This window comes from Eucalyptus grandis, chromosome 10 (assembly GCF_016545825.1).
Source record: "Eucalyptus grandis isolate ANBG69807.140 chromosome 10, ASM1654582v1, whole genome shotgun sequence".
In the NCBI taxonomy this organism is placed as follows: domain Eukaryota; kingdom Viridiplantae; phylum Streptophyta; class Magnoliopsida; order Myrtales; family Myrtaceae; genus Eucalyptus; species Eucalyptus grandis.
In genome coordinates, this window is record NC_052621.1 from 36110678 (window position 1) to 36128108 (window position 17431).

The 17431-nt window shown below is 39.0% G+C and overlaps 1 protein-coding gene across 1 annotated transcript; it reads left to right on the forward strand.

Moving 5' to 3' along the window:
* Positions 1-2827: 2827 nt before the first annotated feature.
* LOC104424151 (putative leucine-rich repeat receptor-like serine/threonine-protein kinase At2g19230) lies at positions 2828-12115 on the forward strand. Its single transcript, XM_039303043.1, has 11 exons — positions 2828-2934; positions 4817-5345; positions 6351-6829; positions 7585-7720; positions 8924-8995; positions 9276-9478; positions 10556-10758; positions 10894-11020; positions 11093-11185; positions 11273-11462; positions 11600-12115. The coding sequence occupies exons 1-11, from the start codon at positions 2844-2846 to the stop codon at positions 11985-11987; spliced, it is 2511 nt and encodes an 836-aa protein (XP_039158977.1). The 5' UTR covers positions 2828-2843; the 3' UTR covers positions 11988-12115.
* The last annotated feature ends 5316 nt before the right edge of the window (positions 12116-17431 follow it).

Here is a 17431-nt window from a genome sequence, read left to right on the forward strand (position 1 = left end):
GTATAAGGCAAGGTTGGTAGCAAAATGATATACACAGACATACGGGGTGGATTTTTAGGAAACTTTTTCACTTGTTGGGAAACTAAATATTGTACTAGTGTTATTGTCTCTTGCAGCTAATTTAGATTGGCCTGTACACCAGTTTGATGTCAAGAACACATTTCTTCATGGTGACCTTGAAGAGGAGATCTATATGGATATTCCACCAAGTTATAGTCCTTCTTCACAACCAGGACCCGTTTGTAAGTTGGAGCGATCATTGTATGGTTTGAAATAGTTTCCTTGAGCTTGGTTTGGATGGTTCAATGTGGCTATGAAAAGGTATGTGTATGTTCAGAGTGATTTTGATCACAACCTATTCTTGAGGCGAAGTCGAGGTAAGATAATTGTGTTGATTATTTATGTAGATGATATGATTATCACAAGAGATGATTAGGAGGAAATCGTTAAATTACAGTGGAAGCTCTCGACGGAGCTCGAGATGAAAAACTTTGGTGGACTCAAGTACTTCTTGGGGATAGAAGTAGCAAGATCTAAATGAGGTATTTTTCTATCTCAAAGAAAATATTTTGGATTTGTTGGCTGAGGTGGGAATGCTAGATTGCAAACTTGTAGATAAACCAATAATCACATACTTGGAGGATATTCTAATAAGGTGCCTACAAATAAAGAAAGATATCAAAGGTTAGTTGGCTAATTCATTTGTCACATATACATCCTCATATTGCCTATGCAGTGCATGTTGTAAGTCAGTTTATGCATGCTCCTAGTGAAAACCATATGGATGGTGTAATGTGATTCATTCAATATTTAAAGGGAGCTTTGGGTAGAGGGCTTTGGTTTTAGAAGAGTGGGCATCTTAAGATAAAAGGTTTTGCTAATGCAGACTGGGCTAGAAGTATGTCAAACAGAAGATCAACTTCAGGTACTTCATGGGAGGGAATTTAGTTACTTGGAGGAGCAAAATGAAAAAAGTAGTAGCTCTGTCAAGTGCAGAGGCAAAGTTTAGAGGAATGGCTAAGGGATTGTGCGAACTCCTATGGCTTTGGAAACTGATGACAAAACTCGGTTTTAGTCTTATGTCTGAAATAGTATCACAAAACAACTATCGATATCTCGCACAATCCTGTCCAACACGATCGCACCAAACATAATGAGGTGGATCGTCACTTCATTAAGTAGAACTTGGAATTCCAAGGTGATTCAGTTTCCATTCGTGAAATCCAAAGACCAATTAAAGGCTGTTTCAAGCAAGACATTTTACAACTCACTAGACAAGTTGGGCATGCGAGATATCTATGCGATAACTTGAGGGGGAGTGTTGGGGTGAGCTGGAATTTCCTAATATGCAGTGGACTGTATTTTCCTTTTGATTTGTGGATGATTATGTTTTCCTAATCTATAGAGACTTGACTTGTAGAAGAAGTCTGTCTGATTGTATATATATGGATTTGTACATACTTGATGATTAAGGAGAAAAATAACAATAGATAGAGGGTTGGAGTGGCTTACCCGAGGATGGAGGCACACTGCCAAACCTTGTTAATTCTTGTGTTTTTCTCTTCTTCTTCTTGATTTGCGTTTAGATTGTTAACATAAAGTACTTGTTAAATTATGTATCGAGTTTAAATGTTTGCAAAACGCGATCTGCTTGAATAAATTTTTTATTAATTGATCGTGAAGATATTTTTTTAATAAAAATAATATTCAAGATTATGCACAAGAAAAGAAATTCGTTTTAGGTCTTGAATGTCTTCGGTCAACGAAAGAAGATTCATTGGACTCCATGAAGGTTTACAAGAGAGGAAATAATACAAAATAAAAGAAAAAGTAAGGGTTTCAAACATTTACCTACAGAAGAAGCCTAGTTCACGTTGAAGATTTAAGTTAGTGGGCCCAAGTCAAATTTTTTACTTTGGGCACACATATAAAGAGTAGAACGCGTTCTTTCTTCAAAAGGAGCCGTAAGACTTAAGAGCCGCATGAGAAAGACGTCCAGAAAGAAGCCGTGCGAAGCCTTGAACAAGAATGCGAAGCTGTACGTACGTGGACCAAAGACGAACGTTGGAGTTCTTGATTTTGGTATACGTAGAGCGTTTTTGTTTTGAGCTTGAACGCGTGGTGATTTTGTGTTGTGAGTTTATGTTCAAGTGAGTTGTTTATTTATAAACACTTTGAGTTTGACCTTAAATCGATGTGTGGGAAACATTCGAGCGTATGAGCGATTTTAAACTCTGATTCTCCGATTATAGTGAATTATTTACTACTGACTCTTTTCGTGAACGTGGGTACTGATACTCGGATCAAACCATATAAATTTATGATGTTCTTATTATTTATTGTTTATTTATTGGTAATTTTACGTTGACGTAAATTATAAGATCCTATCGTTTTCGTGTATTATATTTCAAGAGTACTTATTTATGGTCTTTCTCATTTTAGTTCAACTTCATGATATTCTCATAAAGAAAAAGAAAAGAGGGTGCGCTTTCGAAGGGACGATCCAAAAGGTCTTGAAGTCAATCACGGTGTCCTGTAATAATGACACATGTAAAAAATAATTAGCGCACAATATGATATATTATTTCGAATTTTGCAAGAGTCGACATGTCGTCAATCGAAAGCTGTCTATTGACGTTTCTTTTGGTTATTAGACTTTGATACATTTGCTGACGAAGACCTAGCAGCAAGTCTTGGTCTTCTGGTGCTGTAGCCGTGACTCAGTCAATTACAAGCACCACGCGGGGTCATGGATATGGAGAGCTCACGATATAAATGTAAGGCGTGCCTGCATATATCTTCCTCACAGTTCTCTCTTCGACAGTCTCCACCGCTCGAAGATAATGGAAAGATCAATTACAGCTTTCTCGTTTGCGTTGGTTGCTGCTTTAGCTTCAGCCCTAGTCCTTATGGTTCAAGCCCAACTAAATCCAGGTATCTCTCGCTCTCTCTCTTAGAGACAGGCCATGGCGGAGCCAGATCCGACTCCTGTTATGGAGACAGATAGATGTGTTGAATCTTGATAAGTTTTTAAATTAATTTCATGCGTTTATAATCAAGAGTAGCACCATGAAAGAACGTCACCTGTCTCTACACTTCCCGGGCAGCAGCAAAACCCTTTTTTGTTATTCCTTGAAACGGTGATTACAAAGGAAATATATTGCATCAGTCTGCTGGAACCATCATTCCATGTGCCAGGCGGGGGAATGTTCATTGATTCCTTTTCAATCTCATAAAATTAAGCAAAAAAAAAAAAAAAAACAATTTTCCCATGTATCATGACATTAGTGAACAACAATAATAGATATGAACCCGACTGTGGGTAGCTGCGTTCGTAATAGAGTCTCTCCTCATCACCGAGGTCAAAAATTTGAATCCAGGCAGTTGCTAGCATTGTAAGTGGGTGCCCTGAGGTATAGGGGCCCAACTCTTTGGTGGGCACAGGGGGGCCCGTGGTGGAGTCATTGGTCATTAAAAAAGGGGAAAAAAATCACAAAAAGCCCTAAACTTGCCTAAAGTGACAAATTTACCCAAAACTTTTTTATAACATGAAAAACCCCGAACTTTGCCAACCGGGACACATTTACTCCAATTTTTTTTTGTGACACAATAAACCCTGAATTTCTATCGTGTAACACATTTACCCCAAAACTATAGGGCATTTTGGTCTTTTTTCTTTTTTTTTTTAAAATTTTTTTTTCTTTTTTTTCTTCTCTCTTCCCTTCGCTAGCCCTCCCTCCCCGGCGTTGGGCGAGAGTCACCTCGCTTGGGCTAGCTAGGGCCACCCTCGCCGGTGTCGCCGGGTGACCCTCGGTTGGGCGGGCGAGGCCTCCCTCACGCCCTCGCCCAGATCTAGCGAGGAGGCCTCGCCCGACGCCGGCGAGACGGTGAGGGCAGCCCTAGCCAACCCAGAGAGGGCGACCCTCGCGTTGACGCCGCCGAGGGCAGCCCTCGCCGGACGCCGGCTTCCCTCCATCGGCTCTACCATGGCCAGCGAAGGAAGAAGAAGAAAAAAAAAGAAAAAGAAGAAGGAAAACATAAAATAAAAAGACAAAAATGCTCTTGATGGGATAAATGTGTCACAGTTTCAAAAGTTCGGGGTTTTTCATGTTACAAAAAAAGTTTGGGGTAAATCTGTCACTTTGGGCAAAGTTTGGGATTTTTTGTGGTCTTTTCCAACAAAAAAAAAGAAAAAGATATGAACAAAATAATTTAACTTATTTATAGTTATTATGATGTATATTAATTAATTGTAAATTTAGAATGATTTTTGTTAACTTTCTTAATTATAAAACATAATTATGTTATGAGCTATAGAGTTTGTACTCTTAGTCAAATACAAGTATATATTGTCGATTCTAGATTAAATCGATTGATTTCTCATTCTATTTTATATTCACAATACCTTTTTCATAACCCGAAAAATAATTTATTAAACTAAGATTCCATATCTACATTTCTTTTCTTTGAGGCAGCTAATGAGATTAGAGTCCTACTTCTAAGACATTCTATCCATATCTCCACAACTTCGCTCTTCCGTTCATTATATAAATCATAACAGTATCTACTACTTGTGATGTGAACCTCCATTTCAAACAAATGCTTGATTGCTCTTTTCACATCACGGAATGAAGAGAGTCCTAAATTTTGACTAATCAAAAACATGGTCTGATCTGTTCCCAAAAACAAATAAATAGATTATGAATTGGTCTCATCTGACGTGGTCTCAATTCAAAATGGAAAATTTAACACTATTTCTTGGAAAAGTTATAATTCCAGCGATTATTTATTTCATTTTCATTTTCTAACCTTCCAGGTTTCATAAGTATCGACTGCGGAGCACCGAATTCATACACCGACTACGAGACCAATATAGATTTTTCTACGGATAAAGGATTCATAGAATCTGGAGAGAGCATGCAGATATCCACAAAATTCATCCGCCAAAAATTCCGACAATGGTTGAAAAATCTAAGAAGTTTTCCTAGTGGGATGAGAAACTGCTACACCTTGAAACCAGACAAAGGCAAGAACAACACGTACTTGATTAGAGCATCATTTTGGTATGCGGACTATGATGATAAGAACCGACCTCCCATATTCGACCTACACATCGATGTTAATCATTGGGATACGGTTGATAGTTCTGGTAATAACTACTACGAAATTGTCTATGTGGCCCAAAGGGATGATATACAAGTGTGCCTCGTAAATATTGGCCAAGGAGTGCCCTTTATTTCGGCATTGGAACTAAGACCTTTGGACAATTCTATCTATCATATTGAATCGGGATTTTTGACGCTTTGGAATAGATATGACGTCGGAGGCCCAAATTCGACCATCAGGTGAGTTCTCTCTCTCTCTCTCTCTCTCTCTCTCTCTCTCTCTCTCTCTCTCTCTTTTTGTTAAAAAAATAAACTAATGTTAGCATATGTTATCTTTCTCGCTACAAGATATTGCATGTGTGGAAGAAAGTGAGAAAAACTTAATATATTGAAAAAAATTGTAAATAGTTCGATTTTTGATCGAGAAAGATTTAAATTTAACTTTAAAAAGTGTAAAGACATTTAAAAATACAATATTGTGGTCGTGCATATTTGTTCTGAATTATAATTTTGTACACATAATTTTTGGGTAAAAACTAGATAATAAAGATATTTTCGGATTTTTACGTACTGTAGATGCATTGGAGATCAATGAAAAGCCTTCATCTTGTGTCAAATTCTTAAAAGTGGTCAAGAGTTATCAAATACTCTATTTATATGTGTATACTATTTACAAAAAAAAGAGGCGATTTTTCTTGTGGGTGCTCTATTTTAAACTATATACTTAATTCATAGACTCTCAATAGAGAGAGGCCCATGAGCCAGAATAACGGGTGTTTTTAAGGATCTCTAGGGAAGAGATCCCACTCCTTTAATGACCATCAAATTGAGAACTTAGCAAGTCTCACCCGTCGTAAAGCCTTTATATTTTTGTGTGTTACAATTTACAAAAAAAATATAAAAATTTACGACAAATTAGGATCGATTTGTCCCTTGGACCCTGGAACTCCCTTGGCGTCAGTTTTTTGGGTGTGAACGATTAAGCGGTAGGAACTTCTTTTTTGTTAGTAAAAGTTAGAGGGAGTGAAGGGAGTGACTGTGAGCGAATAATCACCCAATCAGAGGCCAAGTTAGGAATACTTTCCCCGAAATCGGATTGGTGGCAAGTGCATTTGAACAAGAAATAAGATCATCGCAACATAAGTAGCACAATTGCAGTGCAGACGCTTCATTGGCATATGGAACATGCTACCCGGGACATTGCAATGGCGTCACACGAATTGTTCGTCAAAATGTCCAACCCAGGTACCCGTACGATGTTTATGATCGCATCTGGAAAGGTTGGATCTGTCCTGCCTGGCTTATGCTCAACCCGGGGACGTCCGCCTCTGACTTATCCAACAACAACGATAAGGTTCCGGGCGAAGTCCTGAGGACAGCTCAAACAGCAAGAAATGCCAACACTACCTTAATCTATTATTTATTGCCGAACAACGTGACATCTAAATGGATCGGGTACTTCCATTTCGCCGAAACCCAAATCTTGCCGAGCGGCCAGCAAAGAGAGCTCACGGTTTCCACAAGTGATGGCCAATTCGAGGAGACAGTGGGGCTCGAGTACTTGAAGCCAGTGACCGTTGTTTCCACTCCAGTCTCTGGGTCCCAAATCAACTTCTCATTCAAAGCAACGACGATACAGTCTGGATATCCGCCACCGATCATCAATGCCATTGAGATCTTTCGAATTAAAGAACCTCTGAATGCACCAACAGCCCAAGATGATGGTAATCTTTCACGCTTCTACTCTCTTGTGCCAGTGCTACCATAAATAATGTGAAGTACAGCCTTGGCATGAACAACATATAAGCAGTTTTGGCTAACTTGGCTTTGGTATTAGATTGCTGAACTGAAAGGAAGAGAAAACCAGTTTTGAAAGTAATCATTTATTAAATAGGTATATATCCCATTCAACACTCTAGAATTTAGAAGAGGACACTCACCCTTCTCTAGGACACTTTAATATTCACACCTCCTAGGACTCCTTACACGCAAACTCCAGGAAGCTAATTTCTTGTACTCACTTGCCTTGGTTGCTCCAATGAAAGGGGGTTCGGGAATTTGCAGGAGATGGAGAAAAGTGTTAGCTATGACGATTAAAAACTGTGTTTAACAGTGGGAAAGATAAGCTAATTCTTTTGTGGTTGTTCAGATAGCAAGGTAGAAAATCTGCAGTGAAAACTTAGTTTATAGATGTTTGTGGACCAAAAAAATCTAGAGATAGTAGAAGAGTTTTCTTCAAAGCTCACTTTGAAGTATTGAAGTTGATGATGTACAAGCTGTTCCTTGCTCAGCATATATTATTACTATAAAATCACTTCAAATTGCACATGGAAGTGTTTTCACCATTTCCATAATGTCACCATTCTTTAAAGAGGGAAATATGAAATTTTATCCATGACTTCTATCTTTGCTCGAAATCCCCATCTTTCCATCTTTCTTCTCTTGAAGCAAATTCATCTTGCTGTGTTATAAACTACAGTCAAAGCTCTCACCAGCACCAAGGCAGAGTATACTGTGAATAAAGATAGCTGGCAAGGTGACCCATGTGTACCACGCAAATTTGCTTGGGATGGTCTGAATTGTAGCTATGGAAATCCTCCGAGGGTTATTTCATTGTAAGTCTCCTTGCACTATCTCTTGTAGGATGATGTTGATACTACCGGTGAAACTTTAAAGGACAAATACCATAAAAAAAAAAAAAAAAAACCCTCAAACTATATCCATTATGAAACAAATATCTCAAACTGTTTTTTTGGTCACAAAAAACCCTAATGTCATCCACTATGATGCAAATATCCCAAAATTGTCACAAAAAAACTTGAACTTATACGTATCATGACATAAATACCTCAAACTTTTTTTTTTGTCACAAAAAACCCTAATATCAGCCTTACCAAAAAAAGAAAAACCCTAATATCATCCACTATGATGCAAATATCCCCAACTTTTTTTTTGTGTCACAAAAAAACTTGATATATACCATATGTTTCAGTTTTATCTATGGTATATTTGTTATACTGATATATGCTTGGGGTTTTTAATGAGATATATATATATATATAAAGAAAAAGCTTGGAGTAATTATGTCATAGTGGGCAAGTTTAAGATTTCTAGTGGCATAAAAAAAAGTTTGGGGTATTTGTGTCACAATGGGCATAGTTTGGGGTTTTTTGTGTGGTTATAACTCAACTTTACAAGAATTATCTTATCTTCTTGAAGAATTGAAGGTTTGTCCCCGTTCTTCTTGAAAGATTGTAATTTCGTTCCTCTATATGACTACATTAATCTATAAAAACTCCTTCATCAGCTGTGTGCTTCACCATTTTAATCTTAGGTAACATTGTGTTCTCTAAAGTTGAGTGCATACTGTATCAAGCCAACATTACTGCCTTTGTGAACATGGCAATGACACAGCTTCCTCACATTTATTGACTATGGCCAGGAACCTGAGCTCTAGCAATTTGAGCGGCATCATCTCTTCTTCACTATCAATTCTATTGGAATTGGAGTCCTTGTAAGTACGAGCATGATTACCATTTGAATGTGTTGTGACATCCTACCTTTTGCTATGGAGCTCGTTTTTTCTTATTCTGAAGAAAAAGTAACTTTGGAGGCCTCAAGAGTGATCGTTTACTGGAATAAAAGCTTCTGTTAAACATGCAACGATATTTTTGGCCTCTTTGCCTCAAATGGTCGTTAATTTAATTATTCATAATCAATATATCCTTGAAATAGCCTGAAGAACACTGACCAACCCACCTCGAAATTTCAGATGAGATCTGTTAAATTGTTAACTACCCAGACTCACTTTGTTTCAGAGATCTGTCCAACAATCAACTTACAGGAGCCATACCAGAAACTTTGGCAAATCTGCCAAAATTGAGAATTCTGTAAGTTAATGCGCCTTAGTGGCTGCCTAAAATTGACAGAGAATAGGTCCTAATACATGGTTATGCTTTGCAGAAATCTCAGCGGAAACAAGCTTAATGGTTCAGTTCCTAATGCTCTCAAAAGAAGGCACGAAGAAAAGACATTGGACTTGAGGCTCGTCTCTCTCTCTCTCTCTCTCTCTCTCTCTCTCTCTCTCTTCAGAGTAAAGAAAGAATTTTATATAACATGTTTTATTGCGATTCAAAGCAAATATGAAGGTTGCTTGTGATTAACTTGTAGGCAAAGCAACTTGAGGGATATAACTTTACCTACTTTCTATTCTTGCAGTCTTAACAACAACCCCGATCTTTGCCAGGAAAGTCCTTGCTCAGAAAAGAAGGCTAAAAACTCCTTCTTGGTCCCAGTTGTTGCATCAGTTTCAGTTGTATTTGTAGTTATCTGCGCGTTGAGTGTTGGGTTGATTAGAAGGAAACGGACACTAGGTAACTTATTTTTCTACTTCTTGCTCACGGCATATTTACATGAAGCTTAACAACATTTTATCGGTTTATTTGGTCGAGAAAGATATTACTTGCAACTTACTCCCTCTTCTTACCTTTATAAGAGCGCTCTTTTACAATATAATCCACATTGCAATCGGGCCTAACGAATGTTTTCTTGAATGAGAAGTCCTTTCTAAAAAATTTCGTTTCACAAATTAGTCCTAAGAGATTGAAGATAAATTAGACAGACGAAATATCAGAGGGTTAGTTTCTTGGCATTATGAATTTTCTTTCACAGATTTTATAGCAGAAGTGTCATTTAGATACTGATTTGTAGAGGAAAATCATCATAGGCGTGTAGTATCATACCTGTTCATGCAATCTACACTGACAACTATCTTGACTTTGATTTTCCTTTGGTACAGTTATATTGGCAACAATGTCTTTTTTAGGATAATTTAGTTGAGAATGTATGAGTCAGCAACTTTCTCTTCTCACCTAGCCTAAGAGTATAATTTTACAATCCCATCGACATTGCAATCAGGAATGAATCAAAGTTGGCTTTAATCAAAATTTTCTATTGCTTGTAATATGAATTTATAGTGATGACAATAAAATGAAGAGAAAAGAGAGATAGGGATCATCACAGCATCGTCGCATCAGCATCACAAATAGAATGAGTGTTATTCAGCTTAACTTATAGTCCTGATTTTTTTCCTTCAAAAGTAACCTTGCTATGCACGAGAAGGACTTATAACAACTTGGGAGTACCAACTTTGTCCTTGATATTCTGATGGTCCCTAAAGGGAAGTTTGATCGTGCAATCTCAAACTTATCCATATGTACTGAGCAAAGAAAAATTATAGATTTGTTAGCATATTGAAGGCAGGTGACAGAGAATCCCTGCCCAGATCTTTCGATTTTTATCCTCTTCTCCACTAATTTAGCTCTTAAAACGGCATCAGAAAAACCTTTCCTATGTCTTTTAATTGTTGAAGCGCAATTAGAGTTACTTGCTTCGAAAGTCTACTATCCAAAGTTGTAGTTGCAATACTCATAGGAACCTTTCTGGTACAGAATCTAGTGAGAGGACATTGGGATTAAAGAATCGACCTTTTAAGTATGAAGAAGTTTCAAGAATCACTGGAAACTTTGGACAAGTGATTGGTGAAGGTGGATTTGGAAAGGTATATCTTGGTGCACTGGATAACAGCACTGTAGTTGCAGTGAAGATACTCTCTCAATCATCAAAGCAAGGGTACAAGGAATTTCAAGCCGAGGTTAGATTCGATGATCCAATCAAGTTTCCCTTTAAAGTCAACTTATGTTGACACTTGCGCAGATGTTTGTTCAAAAACTTCCTCTTAGACTATTCTTAGTAGTCGTCATAATAAAGCACACTCTTTATGCTGTAGGCGCGACTCTTAATGATTGTTCACCACAGAAACTTGGTTTCTCTATTTGGATATTGCAATGAGTCTAAGCACATGGCATTGATATATGAATACATGGCAAATGGAAATTTAAGGCAACATTTATCAGGTGTGTTTTTATGTCCTGTTATATTGTTTCTTCTCTAAAATGAACCTGTTAAACTCTATTTCGTGCTCACAGCCACAGGTAAAGTTAAAATACCTCCAACAGAGGACCATCCAAAGGTCTTGACATGGAGTAAAAGGCTACATATAGCTGTTGATGCAGCACAAGGTACACGTATGAGATATCCCCAGTTTTCTGTTTTCTCCCATCATTGCTTCAGAATTGTTTACACGTTTTTTTTTGTGAGGATTTCAGGTTTGGATTATTTGCATAATGGTTGCAAGCCACCCATCATCCATAGAGACTTGAAGACTACAAACATCTTGTTGAATGAAGACTTTCAAGCCAAGATAGCTGATTTTGGCCTTTCAAGAGCTTTTGCAACTGAAAATGACATTTATGTGTCAACTTGCCCTGCAGGCACTCCCGGCTACCTCGATCCCGAGTATTGACTAAAACTCAATATTATTGATTTGGTTCAGTTCAGGATCTTCATTCAGATGGAAATATTGATGGTATCTAGGATTTCATCTTTGATTTAAAGATCCTTTATTTTTATTTTTTTTTTATTCCTCCTCCCAGGTTTCAATCTTCTGGAAACATAACCAAGAAGAGTGATGTTTATAGTTTCGGAATCATACTCTTTGAGTTGATCACGGGCCGACCTGCAATAATGAGAAGCCGGGATGGCAGTACTAGCATGCACATACTTGAATGGTTGATTCCTATTGTCGAAAGTGGCGATCTACATAGCATTATGGATCCAAGGTTAAAGGGAGAATTCGACATCAACTCAGCTTGGAAACTAGTGGAGATTGCTATGTCTTGTACACGACCAATGGCAATTCAAAGGCCGGACATAAATCACGTATTGGCAGAGTTAAAGGAGTCTTTGGTGAGCAAATCAAGCGGTTCTTTTGAAATGACTTCCTTGGAGCTCCATTCTGATATTGCCCCTATGGCAAGGTAGTAGAACTTTTTCAATCCAGATAGGCTGTCGTCTTTTAAGGTAAAAATTGACATTTGTCCGCAAATTTGTACTAGTTTTTTTAATTGCGTAAACCATTTCCCTTTTCTTTTCTGTTATTGAATCTTCAAAACTCGCTTTACAACAATGATAACCTTTTGTCCTTTGTCGCTCCTTTCTCCATTCCTGATGTGAGTTTATGGCTTTCCTAATGCTGCGAAATTGGGAATTCCATGTTGAGTTTGGGAGGCGGTGATTTAGAGGTTGGGGTTATCCATGGATGGAGTAATTGGCGCTAGCAGGCCCTCGCGGTATGTTCTTGGGTTTAAGGGAAGATTTCAGCTGGAATCCACCATTGATTAAGCAGCAGCAATTTCGCAATTTCGAGGGGGTAGATTGAGATTATTTAAAGACGAGAGATTAATGTACCTGATAAGCTCAAATTATATATGTATCCTGGTGGTCCTGTTGTAGTAGTTCTCACAAGCAACTACGAATATACCCAAAAGCCTCGTTAAAAGGTTATGGACACCAGACGTGAGCTTGACTGTTAATAATGTAAACATGTTTATATCCGGATAAAAGGGAATCCCCATCTTATTTAATTCTTAGAATTCGGGGTAGAGTTGCTATTTGAGGGTTCCAATGCAACAACTTGTAGCATTGACTAGGAGACCTACTTGACCGGAGAAGATGCGCACCGCTGGCATCACAGTGCCATTGCCTGATTCTTCAAAAAAGGAACTATCAATGCGCCACAGAATAGTCCCGTCCACAGCAATCAATGGCGGGATTTATTAAAAAAAAAAAAAAATGAGGGCTCATCCTTAGCGAGTAAATCCGAAAAACAAACCTGTTAATGATCTTAGACCAGCAGGAATTTGCGCATATTGTAACGTATTTATGTGATGTCCCTTCTGAATTTGGGGAACTTTGATCAAGCACCGGATGCAACAACAGAACCACAGAGTCAAAACACTTGTGATGTAGAAAGTGAGTCCTGAACTCAAATGCCTTATCATCTATTCTCTTGTGACTTTGTTGGTCTATCATGAGAATTGACAAAAGCTTTACTAATTTATTTAAAAGACAAGGGGAGAGTCAAATTACTTCGATGACTATGGATCATCACTTGTAACCGAATAATTGACACCATAAAGTGGAGAGAAGATAAGGAGATTAAAGTTTAAATAGCATCATATTAAAGTTTAAATAGCATCATCTCTTTTACGCAGATAGAATGTTCGCTAAGTTATTGGCTTCCACCGCTAGCTAAATAAAGAGAACCTAGATGAATGCTGACATTATTCTGATAATTAGATAACCATAATCGCTCCTACCAAGACATTGTCGAGAGCAACTGGAGTAACTAAATAATGAGATTGAGATATGGTTCGATATAAACATTGAAAACAAGAAGATACATAGTCACTAGATGAAAGGAAATCTTAAAGCAAATCTTGGCAATGATTATGTTGTTGTCTCATGGTAGAAGATGGACCAAAGTTACGGTCAACTCCATTGCCATTTTGCTTTCTTTTGTAATTAGAAAACATCTGGTGTTAGCACAAGAAGTATAAATCCTTTGTTCAGGCAGAAAAAGATGCACACGATGTTTTATAATCTTATTTTTTTAATGGTATTTTAACATTTTTTACTCTGCCAATATGAACACAAAAATCATATCGTTATCACAAATGAAACCAACTTTTGATGACTCCACTCTCATATTCCTTTTTTTTTTCTTCTTTTTTGAAAAAGAAAACCATTTTTCACAAAAAAATTTTTGGTAAAATGTAATAATATAAAGAGGAAAGGTCAAAAGTATAAAAGATCACGACACCAAAAACTTGCACTCAAGATGAACAAACATAATAAGTGGAAGGATGCCATGATGTAAAACACAAGGCAGTGCCTAAAAGAAGGCAAACAACAACTAGAAAGGCATGGCATGAACAACCGGCAAAGAAACAAACACCTCAGCGAAGGAGGAGAGAGACGTCCGCTCCAGAGCACTAGCGGTTCCTTGAAGCGTCAGCCGAAACCAGGGTCGATTACGGGTCCCCCGAAAAGATAATGGGATTGATGCCCCAACTCCTTTGCAACCTTATGTTTCTGAAGCTATCCTCAACGTTTCTGAAGGTGTTAGCTCTATCCCTAACCACCTTAAAAAGATGGTTCTTCATAGCTGGGACGGTAAAGGGTTGTTTTTTAAATAGGATGCTATTCTTATTTTTCCAAATAACGTGACAGAGAGCCCCAAAGGAAAAGCGAGCAATGCATTTAAAGAAGTCCTTACCCTTCAAGAAAGAGGTGGCCCAACGGAGATTCTCTCCCCAAGATCTATTCCACCAAGGCAAATTGCATCTCCCCGCCCAAAAGAAAGCAACGCTGGCCGTGATAGAGCAATCAAAAAACAAATAATCTATGGAATTAGGCAACCCGTTGCAAAACGCGCAGGATCCCCTCTCTATTGTACCATGAGACAATAACAGAGATTGTGTGGGCAATCTGCGCTTGGCCATAAGCCAAAGGTTAAGCTGATACCTTGGTGTGATTGCATTATCCCAAATGAAATCATGCCAAAAAAATGATGTTCCGCTTGCTCCTAATGGTTTCCCAAGCAATCATTACCGTGAATCGGCTCGACGGGTTCTCCCTCTAGCAACAACAATCCGCTACCTGAGTAGGGGTCGGAAGAGAATAATCCCACGACTTAAAGACTATTTTGAGAGCCTGGCCAGCATCAGAGAAAAGATCTGCAATTGAGGGGTGTCTAGATAATCCTGAGCTGTAGATAAGCGAGTATGAGAAGATTAAATTCAGCGATCCCCTAGGGTGCCAGCTGTCGAACCAAAGAGAGACGGAGCAGCCATCCCCAATCCTCCAAAAGAAGGCGTTCTGAAATTTGAACCTGAGACTTAGAAGCTTCTTCTAGGCCCAAGAACAAAAGGTTGGCTTCCTAGCGACCTAAAAGTTCCTATCTAGCGACCCAAAAGTTCCTATCCATTAAAAACGTGGAATGAACCCACTTGTATCACAAAGCCTCTTTATCTGAGAACAAGAGCCATATATGTTTCAACATGGCAGCCTTGTTGTAATCTTTAAGCCTCCTGATACTAAGACCTCATTCCTTCTTTGGAAGGCACACATCCTCCCAAGCAACCTTGACACCCCTTCTACCTAGCTCCAGGCCTTTCCAAAGGAATTGTCTGAGAATTTCCCAATCTGATTCGGAGTAGCTACAGGTAAAACAAAAAAACTCACCTAATAGGCTTGGATAGCTTGAAGAACTGACCTGATGAGCTGTAACCGCCCAGCCAGAGAAAGGAAGCAATGGGTCCAAGATTGAACCCTCGCCGTGATGCGATTGATGAGAGTGCAATAGCTAGCCTTAGTGAGCTTCGAGGTAATGATAGGAACCCCCAGATAACGAGTCGGCAAGTTACCTTCTTGAAAACCCAACCCAGAGATAATTTGGTTTCTTAAGGACAGCGTGCCTCCGCAAGGAAGATTTCACTCTTATTTGGATTTGGGAACAAGCCACTCCAAGTAGAGAAGGTTTGAAAGCCTTCTTTAAGGATAGCTATAGTGGGCAAATCTGCCTCTGAAAACAAGAAAACGTCATCCGCAAAGAAAAGATGCGAAATGCTCGTGGGCTTGCATCTCTAGAAGAACTTAAACTCCGGCTTCAAAGAGCATCTGTATAAGATTCTTGATAGGACTTCCATCACTAAAGTAAATAAATAGGGAGAGATAAGATCACCTTGACGAAGTCCACGACCACTTGCAAAGAATCCATGAAGCTCCCCATTCAAAGTAATCGAAAACTTAGGAGTGCGAACACACGTCATAATCAGCTGAGTTATAAACTCGGGGAAACCAAAAGCCAAGAAGACTCTCTCAAGGAAACCCCAATCGACTGTGTCATAAGCTTTTCTAAAGTCCACTTTGATCGCACACTTAGGCAAGTATGGTCAAAGATGGAAGTCAGAAAAGAGCTCCTGGGCCAGCAAGATATTATCTCTAATCCTCCTGCCCTTCACAAATGCGTTCTAAAAAGGGCTAATGATGTCCTTTAAGACTGCTGCCACCCGGTTGGTCAACATTTTGCTAATACACTTGTAGATAATGTTGCAACAGGCAATGGGTCTATAATCCTCGTGAAAGACGCATTCAGCACTTTTGGCACCAACACCAAAATGATGTTATTGTTCTCCCTCAGAAGCCTCTCGATGGAGAAGAAGTCCAACACTGCTGCAGTAATCAGGTGCCCAACCGTTTCCCAATTTTCTTTATAGAATTCGACTGTGAAGCCATCCGATCCCGGTGCCTTACCCCTAGTTAGAGAGAATAAAGTATCCTGGATCTCCAACTCCGTAACTGGACGAGCTAGGAAATTAACCTGATCAACTGAAAGAGGATGATGGATGACTTTGCGGATCTCCTCAATCGAAGGCCTATCCAACTGAGCTTGCGACGCCAGGAGGTCTTGGAAGTACTGATGAAAGCATTGATGGACTCATTGCGGATCAAAGACAAGGTTCCCCTTCAAATCCTGGATAGAAAGGACTCTATTCCTAAACTGTCTCTTTTTGACAGAATGATGGAAGAACTTAGTGTTGCGGTCTCTCTCTTGGAGCCACTTGACTCTCGACTTCTGCCTGAAGAAAGACTCCACCATGGACCTTAGCCTAGTAAAGACACGCTGCTGCTCCTTTTCCAGCTCAGCCAAATGAGCAGAAGCAGGCTCCTGTGTAACTTCGCATGCGTGGTCTCTAAGGCTGCCCTCGCCTCTGACGTTCTGACTAAGATGTTAGAGAATGAATCTCTATTCAAAGTCTTAAGTCGGTGTTTGAGAGCCTTCAGCTTGCAAGAGAAGTACACTATTAGTGCCATAACTTGTGTATGATGCTCACTTTGGTGATAAAAGTTTCTGTCGGATCACTTAAGTGCCAAATTGGAGAAAAATGATCACTTTGGTGCCACCAGCGAGAAATTCCAGCTAAAATAATTATGTGGCTTTTATATTTAAAAAAAAAAATCGACAATTCTTAAGACTGTCCACGGTGGATGGCATAAAACGATGCCGTTTTCCTTTATTCGTAAGAAACGATGTTGTTTTACCATTCCACGTGGACCACTTACAAAACGATCGTCGTTTTGTAAAATAAAGGAGTGGATTCACTATGGCCAAAAATGGTGTTCGTATACAATTATCGCTTGATGACGCCAACCGTAGCTCGCTCACCCACTGTCGTTTGCTCACCCGCCGTTGCTTGGCCACCGCTGTAGTTGCGCCGTCGTTCACGTTCATTCGCTGGCTACGTCCCCAACTCTCGTTCACTCAGGTTTGTCATGTTTTCTACATAGGTCAATTTAGTGAAAAATTTAGGGGTTCAAACGAGCAAGTTAGGGCGTGGAGGGCAAATTGAGAGCTTGGCTCA

Coding starts and splice junctions, on each gene's coding strand:
- LOC104424151 (XM_039303043.1), top strand. CDS start 2,844: ATGGAAAGATCAATTACAGCTTTCTCGTTTGCGTTGGTTGCTGCTTTA. Junction 9,479..10,555: donor TAGAAGGAAACGGACACTAG/GTAACTTATTTT, acceptor TTTCTGGTACAG/AATCTAGTGAGAGGACATTG. Junction 11,021..11,092: donor TTTAAGGCAACATTTATCAG/GTGTGTTTTTAT, acceptor TCGTGCTCACAG/CCACAGGTAAAGTTAAAATA.